The sequence below is a fragment of the Gallinula chloropus genome (assembly GCF_964237585.1).
Source record: "Gallinula chloropus genome assembly, chromosome: 30".
Classification (NCBI taxonomy): Eukaryota; Metazoa; Chordata; class Aves; order Gruiformes; family Rallidae; genus Gallinula; species Gallinula chloropus.
In genome coordinates, this window is record NC_140115.1 from 1,855,593 (window position 1) to 1,865,293 (window position 9,701).

General features: G+C 51.7%; 1 protein-coding gene across 1 annotated transcript; it reads right to left on the reverse strand.

Annotated features, from left to right (window-relative positions):
- Positions 1–3,809: 3,809 nt before the first annotated feature.
- Positions 3,810–4,742, reverse strand: LOC311202465 (olfactory receptor 14I1-like; the record flags this gene model as incomplete). Its single annotated transcript, XM_084277050.1, has 1 exon — positions 3,810–4,742. One exon carries the CDS (start codon positions 4,740–4,742, stop codon positions 3,810–3,812), a length of 933 nt encoding a protein of 310 aa, XP_084133176.1.
- Positions 4,743–9,701: the final 4,959 nt, after the last annotated feature.

Consider the following 9,701-nt stretch of genomic DNA (forward strand, 5'->3'; position numbering starts at 1 on the left):
AGTTCTGCGGGGGACATGGGAGGATTTTTTGGGGGAAGGGTGGAGTTTGAGGTTTATGGGGGCATTTGAGGGGTAACAAGTGGTACTAGGTTGGTTTAAGGCTGGGCTGGATGTGGGGGTTAAATTGGGAGGAACCCATAGGTGGGCGGGGAGGTGTTTTGGGGGGAGGTATAGTGCGTACTGGGGAGAGATATGTTGGGACTTGAGGGGGAAAATAGGAGGTTTGGGGTTATGGGGAGTGTTGGGGGACCACCAGTGGTGCTGGGGGTTTAACACAGTGCTGGGGAGTGAGGGGCTGCACCTGTGGGTTCTGTAGGGAGCCTGGGGGTGGTGTAGGCAGTGCTGGGGGTGTATGAGTGGGATTTCTTTGGGGGGAGCAGGGGGTCAAGGGGGATACAGGGGGGTGGGGGTGCCTGCCAGGGTGCCTGGGAAGGGTTGAGGGTGGGCTGGGGGGCAGGATGAAGGTGTGGAGGGCACCCATGATTGCAGAAGGGAGGGCATCTGGAGGGTGTAGAGGAGTGTTTGGGTGAGATATGAGGGGATTTGGAGGTGAAAATGAAGGGGTGGGGGTAATTAGGTTTTGGGGATCCACCAGGGGTGCTGGGAGGGTTAATTGTGGGGGCACCCATGCGTGATGGGAGGGGTGTGAGGATGTTGTACAAGGGTTCTGGGGGTGGATATGGGTGAATCTGTGGGGGAAAAGGGGAGGTTCAGGGTAGTAATATGGTGCTATATGTTCCAGCTATACCAGCACCCACCTTCCAACCTGTTAAACGTCCAGCAGTACTTCCCAAGCAAAAGGTGTGAGGGATGACAGATGTTCCTGGCCTGAAACTTCCCCAGGAGTACACAAGCAGCCCCATAAACCTTGGGGCTCATGAATTCCCAGCCAAGGGAACAGTCCTAACAGTGCCAGAGGTCATTATCAGGCTCTTCCATAGTCCAACATCGAACATGCTGAACGTCCAGCAATGGAGTCCCAGGGTCTCTAACACCTATTGCTGGCATTTCATTGGAGGCACCACAAGTTGGAGACACACCTGCAAGCACATGTGGACCATTAAAAAGATGGAGTTTCCCTTCAAAAAGACCTCGACAAACCTGCACAGGTGACCTAAAATTGGCCACAGAGGGTATTCCATGCCAATTCCATCAAGCTCAGCATAAAGGGGGCTGGTGGGGGGGAGGAGCGCAGGGCTCTGAGCTGTAGGGCCTGAGCTGTGTGGTTTGGAGAGAAACTGCACTGGGCATCATCAGTGTGCTATAATTTACTATTTTTTATTGTTTGATTTTCCCTCCCTTCCCCCTGTCTCCAATCCCTCCCAGCCCACATCATCCTCCTAGAGAGAACGTGGCCTCTTGATGTCCATCTCTTGGCTGGAACAAAACCATGACAAAAGGTTCCAGCACAACACCCACACATCAAGACAGGCTCAGACATGACAGGTGGAGAACAGGCTGCAGGGAGAAGAATTTGGTCATTCCAGGGGATGCCATAGCAGTCAGAGGTGCTGAACAGGAATCTGGCCATGAGCACATTGGGCTGCACTGGGAGGAGTGCGGCCATGCAGACAAGGACCCTTCTTGTCTATCTGGACTCAAGCACCAGTGATGACACCTCTGGAGCAGTCAGTCCCAGTGTGGGGCTCCCCAGTCTGGTGGAGTGTGCAGAAACCCTCGCGTGGTCACAGAAAGTCTGACCAGATACAGTTAGGGGTCTTGTGTGGAGAGGCTGAGAGACCCAGGGTTCTTTAGCCTGGGGAAAGGGAGGCTGAGGGAAGCCCTCTTGTGCTACAGGGAAAGAACCTAAGAAAGGAAGTCAAGGTGAAACTGCAGCTTTGAAGGTCAGAGTGGACGTGAGGATAAAGAAATGTCATTCTGAGGGCAGTGCTGTGGTGTAAAATGTCACTTTGAGGAAGTGTGGATGAGCTGGTGGGTTTGTGTTTGTGGGAACAGCTGGCAAGGATGGAGACACAGCAGTGCAGGCAGGGACATCATGGGGTGAGAGCATGGTGGGGAAGGGGATAATGTGCCTTCAGGGACACAGGCACAGGTGAGGGGAACTGTAAGATGGACTGTGGTACAGATGGCCAAGGGTGCTGAACAGGCTGAAAGGGCCAGATAGAAACAAGGTCTTTGTCCCTTTGGCTGTGGCTGATGGCCTTGACACAGAGGCCTCAGAGGAGAAACATTGTCCTCGTGGCCATGGAGCATCATTACCTCCTTGCACCCATGCCAGGGGAGGACACCATGTATTAAACCCCTGTCCTTCCATGGGGTCACACTCCCCACATCCCAAGGAAGAGCCCTTAGGCACAGGTGGGGGTCAGGATCTCCCTGCCCAGGGGCTGGGGGTCAGCACTTGGCATTGCTGCTTCATCAGACCAAGCCAGGGTGTCCTCAGCATCAGAGCTGCCTGTGCTTTGCCTGGGTTTGTCCTCATGGCCTCCAGTTGTCTGCTCTAATGAGCCCATGGGGAGGCTTTGTCAGGAATGGCTCCCAGTGCAGCCTGTTCGTGCTTCAGGGTGCTTTGGGCATTCCTCCTGACTTGAACTTCTTGAGAAGTTTCTTTATTCACCTCTTGGTATCTGAGGTCTGTGGACTCTGAAGAAAAGACACCATGGGGCTCATTAACATCCAGAAATCCCTTAAAACCACGGCTCTTCAACACATTTTAATTAAAAGAAATAAGACTTGTATGACTAATTGGAGAGGTTTTATTTGAGTGATGAAATTTTCAAAGGAGTTTCACCATGGAGGATTTTTTCTTAGGAAAAAATATTTCTGTCATATCTCAGATCATGGAAGAAAGTTCAGCAGCATGCTGCAATGGGGGCTGGTCCAGAGGTGTCTTAAGGAGATCTGGACAGCCAGGAAAAGCAGTCTCTTCAGATCAAAACCTGCATGGAGAACCTTGCTCTTCCCCAAGCCCAGCAGTTCCCTCACTGGCCTCCTGGGACTCCCAACACTTTTCCTCCCATCATCTCTGCTCACAGGCACAGACAGATTTCTCTGGCAACAAACAGCAGTTAAACATGACACAGTTTAATAACCATGAAATCTCTCTCCTCAGCTGCTGCTACGGCCAAGCAGCGTGTGAAGGGGGTCAGCTTTCAGAGGAGATTCTCTCCCAGAACAGATTTAATCAGATTCATAGAAAGGTCACTGATCAACACACTGACTTGCTGACAGAACAGTTCATTAGACTTCTGAAAGATGGGATGTTTTCCAACTCTCTGAATCTCAAAGCAGGAAATGGAGACTGAGCAGCATCTGAATGACCAAAGAGCAAGTGAAGGTGGAATTCAGTGAGGACACATCCATCTAGTCTGCTGAAAAGCTGTCCTTAGGCATGGCCTCATCATCAGGAGGGGTGGAAACACCTGCATGATGATGGAGATGAAAGAGACAGACAGGAGGTAAGACAGTTACAGGGGAAGGTTAGTATTTCTTCTGCTGCCGTGGGTACCAATACTGGCAATTCCCATTCTGCTCTTGTAGGAAAGCATTGCCACTCCAGACAAGTAGAAAATGTTTCAGGAGAAGAAGAGGTGCTTGTAAATTTGAAAAAAATAAAATAATAAAATAGAAGAAGGAAAAATTGTGTCCCTTTGGAGGCAGACATGCTGCAAATTGTGCATACATTGTCATTTCGTACTGTCTGGAGCAAAGAAGACCTAGAGATACTGTGTTAGGAATAGGACTAATGTGCACCATGTAATTATAACATAGACAATCTAAAAGGAAAAAATACTTCAAAAAATTAAATCCTACTAAATAGAGACTACATTGTTATTGATATGAGCACTTTATTGCTGCTTAAAACATCCAGTCATCAGTTTCCACATGGCATCCTTGAGCTCCTTGTTCCTCATGCTGTAGATGAGGGGGTTCGCTGCTGGTGGAACCACTGAGTAAAGGAATGCCACTACTAGGTCCAGAAATAGGGAGGAGAGGAAGGGGGGCTTCAGGTAGGCAAACACAGTAGTGCTTGCAAACAGGGAAACCACGGTCAGGTGAGGGAGGCAGGTGGAAAAGGCTTTGTGCCGTCCCTGCTGCGAGGGGATCCTCAACACAGCCCTGAAGATCTGCACATAGGACACCACAATGAACACAAAACATCCAAAAACTAAACAGGAACTGAACACAACAACTCCAGTTTCCTTGAGGTAGGCATCTGAGCAGGAGAGCTTGAGGATCTGGGGTATTTCACAGAAGAACTGGTCAAGAGCATTGCCATGGCAGAGGGGCACTGAAAATGTACTGGCTGTGTGCAGCACAGAATTGAGAAACCCACTGGCCCAGGCAGCTGCTGCCATGTGGACACAAGCTCTGCTGCCCAGGAGGGTCCCGTAGTGCAGGGGGTGGCAGATGGCAACGTAGCGGTCATAGGCCATGACAGTGAGAAGAGAAAACTCTGATGAGAACAAAAATACAAAGAAAAATATTTGAGCCAGACATCCTGTGTAGGAAATGGCCCTGGAGTCCCACAAGGAATTGGCCATGGATTTGGGAACAATGGTGGAGATGCAGCTAAAGTCAAGAACAGAGAGGTTGAGGAGGAAGAAGTACATGGGGGTGTGGAGGTGGTGGTCACAGGCTATGGTGATGATGATGAGGCCATTGCCCAGGAGAGCAGCCAGGTAGATGCCCAGGAAGAGGCAGAAGTGCAGGAGCTGCAGCTCCCGTGTGTCTGCAAAGGGCAGGAGCAGGAACTGGCTGATGGAGCTGCTGTTGGACATCTGCTGCTGTCAAGTGTGGAGACCTGTCAGAGGAGGAAAAGGCACAGTGAGTCGTTAGGGAAATCATCTTGGAGGAAAACCTCTTCCAATTCCCATTGACTCTCTGTATTCAGGAGGACTTTTGGCAGGTCCCTTTTGTGCTGGCTTGAGGAGGGTCAGCTGTGGGCTCTTGAGAACTCAGTCCTGCCTGGCAGCAGTCAGTAAATAGAAGGATGGTGTGAACTCAGACTAAATCCCCTGTGGATAGGAATGAGCTTTTCAGCACTGACACTCCAGTTTTAACCTACCTAAGTTCAGAGCTTTGGAGATTTGCTTTCCTCCTCACTGCAACTGAGGACTGTTTCTTCTGTCAGAACTGCCTGACATTGCTGCTGCAGTGCCAGTGAAAACTCTCCCTGAGTGCAGAGTGGGGAGAGCTGCTCTGTCCATCAGCCCTGGACTCAGCTGCCCTGTGCTGGGAGCTCTGTGATCACACCCTGGTGTTCCCTGTTGAACATCAATGTCTGCACTGTGGGGTATATCAGGGACGTCCCAAATCCTCACTGCCATGGCATTTCTGGAAGCAGCTCCTTTATTCTCCCTCCCTGACAATGTCTCTGCTGCCTGGAGCTGTCGTTGGAGGTCCTCTCTGCCCATGTCACCTCCTGCTCTGTGCTCACAGAACTCATCAATCCTGCCCTGTGCTCAGCTCTGCTCTGCAGACCCCTCCTGGTATCAGGGCACTGCCCTGGGGAACCTCTGTGTGTGCAGAGCTCAGGAAATCCTCTGATGTGGACATTCTTGAGGGGAAAAATTAGTTCTAATACACCGCAGTCAGCACAGCCCACAGGAGAGGAAAAGTCAAAGCAAAGACTCTGCCTGGCAGGAAAATGCTTCCCTGTTGCTCTCCAAATTCCCTTTGAAATTTCTCAATGATCAGCTGGAGCTGGGAGCAAAGCTGACCAAGGCTGTTTTACTGCAGAAGGACTTTATTCTGTTTTTCCCTTGGTCACTCCCTCAACCCACAGGTCCTTGTCTATCCCTGTGGAAAGCCAACAAGGCAGGCTGAGTGCTGACCCTGGCAGCAGCAGAGTCCCTGCCCCAGATCACAGCCCCCAGGGTGCAGGGACCCTGATCACAAGGACAGCCCTGGACACCCCTGGGTGCACACGCTGCTTCACATCTCTGCAGCCATGCCCAGGAGAAGACAGCTGTCCTGCCCTGTCCCTCTGATGAGGCAGAAGGGCATCCCTTCCAGGCAGCACTTTCTGGTCCTAGAGAGAACCTGTCCTCCTGACAGACCCCACACACTGCCCCATGTCCCAGCTTTAGGAGATCCCTCCAGGAACAGAACCTTCATTGCCCTGCACCCACAGACATACCAGGCAGAGTGCTGTGGAGATTTCTCCTCCAGTGAGCTCTCAGCATCCGTCAGCTCTCTCAGACTCCCAGGTCTCTCCTCAGTGCCTACAGGCAGTGTCCCCAGCCCTGTGTGCTTGGCAGAGGAGCTGCTCCTGGGCAGAGCTGTCTCTCTGCAGCGCTGCAATATTTCTTGAGCTCCTACTGTCCATCCCAGGAGCCCAGCCCAGCTCATATCAGATCAGCAGGGGAAGACATCACACCCTTGGTTCCCTCTGGGCTCCACCCTTAACGTCCAGGGAACCTACTAGGAATGACATTGAAGTTCTCACTGATGTTTCCACCCTCAGCCTGGGAGAAATCCTTGTGTCCAGCAGAGCCCTTTCTCCTGAACATACCAGAGCTGGGCAGGACAATCACCTTTCCTTGCCTCTGCATGAGACAGAACACCCTGACAGGGATCGGAGGGTTCTCTGTCCCCCTGCAGAGATTCAGGAGCATGGCTGCATGGAAGGCAAGAGGTGCTCCAGGAGACATCATAGAATCATAGAATCATAGAATTGTAGGGGTTGGAAGGGACCTCAAGAGATCATCGGGTCCAACCCCCCTGCCAAAGCAGCTCCCTAGGACATATCTCTCAGATAAGCGTCCAGACGGGTCTTGAATATCTCCAGAGATGGAGACTCCACACCCCCTGGGCAGCCTGTCCCAGGCCTCTGTCACCCTCACTGTGAAAAAGTTCTTCCACATGTTGGTGTGGAACTTCCTATGCTCCAACTTGCAGCCATTGCCCCTTGTCCTATCCCCACAGACCACTGAAAAGGGGCTGGCTGATTCCCCCTGCATCCCCTGCTTCAGATAATTATAAACCTTAATTAGGTCCCCCCTTAGTCTTCTCAAGGCTGAAGACTCCCAGCTTACTCAGCCTATCCTCGTAGGGGAGATGTTCCAGGACCCTAATCATCTTTGTGGCCCTTCTTTGGACTCTCTCCAGGAGATCCCTGTCCTTTTTAAACCAAGGAGCCCAGAACTGGACACAATACTCCAGGTGGGGCCTGACCAGGGCAGAGTAGAGGGGGAGGATCCCCTCCTGTCACCTGCTGGCTACACTCCTCCGGATGCACCCCAGGATCCCATTGGCTCTCTTAGCCACCAGGGCACACTGCTGGCTCATGGCCAACCTGTCATCTACCAAGACCCCCAGGTCCTTCTCCACTGAGCTCTTCTCTAGCAGGTCATCCCCCAGCCTGTACTGATACAAAAGTTTGTTCCTTCCCAGGTGCAAGACTTTACACTTGCTTTTGTTGAACCTCATCTGGTTTCTCCCTGCCCAGCTCTCCAGCCTGTCCAGGTCTCTCTGGATGGCAGCGCAGTGTCCTGCCTGTCCCCACTCCTCCCAGCTTTGTATCATCAGGTACTTGCTGAGGGTGGATGCTATTCCCTCATCAAGGTCGTCAATGAAGATATTAAACAGGACTGGACCCAACACCGAGCCCTGGGGAACACCGCTAGTCACAGGTCTCCAGTCAGATTCTGCTCCACTGATCAGCACCCTCTGGGCTCAGTCCAACAGCCAGTTCTCAACCCACCTCACTGTCCACTCATCTATCCCGTGCGCTCTCTCAGCTTTGTTATCAGGGTGTCATGGGAGACAGTATCAAAGGCCCTGCTGAAGTCAAGGTAGATGACATCCACTGCTCTCCCTCCATCTACCCAGCCTGTCATGAGATCGTAGAAGGCTATGATATTGGTCGAGCATGATTTCCCCTTGGTGAATCCATGCTGACTACTCCTCATGGCCTTCTTCTCTTCCAGTTGCTTGGAGATGGCATCCAGAACAAGCTGTTCCATCACCTTTCCTGGGACAGAGGTGAGGCTGACTGGCCTATAGTTGCCCGGATCCCCCTTCTTGACCTTTTTAAAAACTGGAGTGACATTGGCTATCCTCCAGTCTTCAGGCACTTCTCCTGTCCTTCAAGACCTGTTGAAGATGATAGAGAGAAGCTCAGCAATCACCTCCGCCAGCTCCCTCAGCACACGTGAATATAACCCATCCAGGCCCATGGATTTGTGTGCATTAATCCCTTTGAGCCACTCCTGAACCTCCCCTACCTCAACCAGAGGGAAGCTCTTCATTTCCCAAACACTCCTGCTTTCATCCAGGATCTGTGGATCCCGAGGGGCCTTTGAAGTGAAGACCAAAGCAAAGGCCGCATTCAGTATCTCCACCTTATTTACCAGGACACACGCCTTGTTCAGCAAGGGACCCACATTATCCCTGGTCATCCTCTTACTATTCACATATCTGAAAAAACCCTTTTTATTATCTTTTATGTCCCTTGCTTGCTTCTTTTCCATGCGGCCTTTCGTCTTCCTAGTCGCGTCCCTACAGGCACTGATAGCATCCCTATATTCTTCCCAGGTGCTCAGACCCTGTTTCAACAGTTCATAAACCTTCTGCTTCCCTTTGAGTTTACCCAATAGCTCTGTGTTCATCCACACGGGTCTTCTGCCTCTCTTTGCTGATTTCTTACTCAAAGGGATGCACCGGTCCTGTGCTTGGAAGAAGAGTTGTTTAAATGCTACCCGGCTCTCTCAGGCTCCTTTACCTTCTAACAGTGTAGCCAATGGGACAGCTCCTAATAGGTTGTGGAGGAGATCTTGCTCTTCCAAAATTCAGGGTAGCTATCCTGCTTTTTGGCTTGATTCTTCCACACAGGATCTTGAACTCGACCATTTCATGGTCACTTTGTCCTAAGCTGCCCCCAACCTTCACCTCCCTAATGAGCCCGTGCTTGGCATTTTCCTCTACTGCATTACTGCTAGTCTCATGATATTGACACGTGGGGGCCTCCACAGGATGGGTTTAAGGAGGCAATGATGCTCCATGGCCATGAGGACAATGTGTCTCCTCTGAGGCCTCTGTGCCTCTGAGGCATCAGCCATAGCCAAGCGGGCAAAGACCTCATTTCTATTGGGGCCTTTTAGCCTGGCCAGCACTCTTGGCCATCTGCACCACAGGCCATCCCGCACTGTCCCACAACTGGGCCTGTTTCCCTGATGGCTGCAGGCACCCAATGACCTTCCTCAACTTGTTCTCACCCCACGATGTCCCTGCCTGTACTGCTGTCTCTCCCTCCTCGCCAGCTGTTCCCAGAAAAACAAAGCCACCAGCTCATCCACACTTCCTCCAAGTAACTCCAAACACCACAGCACTACCCTCAGAATGGCATTTCTTCATGCTCATAACTGATCTGCACCTCTATTTTTAATTGCCATTTATTTGAAAAGGAAATTTCAAGCTCTCTGGAGCTACCCCTATACTCTCCTCAGAGTCCCCTTCCCCAGGCTAAAGAAGCCCAGATCTCTCAGCCTCTCCACACAAGACCCTAACTTAGCAGAATTTCTTTCAACCTTGTGACAGTTCCTCCACACTCGTCCTGACCGCCCCCCCACCCCCCCCCCCACCCCCCTCCTGGACTCTCTGCTGGTGTCCACACCAGTGCTGAGACAAACTGACAGTGAGTGCCTTTGCCTGGGTGGCCGTACTGCTCCCAGTGCTGCCCAATGTGCTCACGGCCAGGTTCCTGTGTAGCAGCTCTGGCTGCTATGGCATCCCTC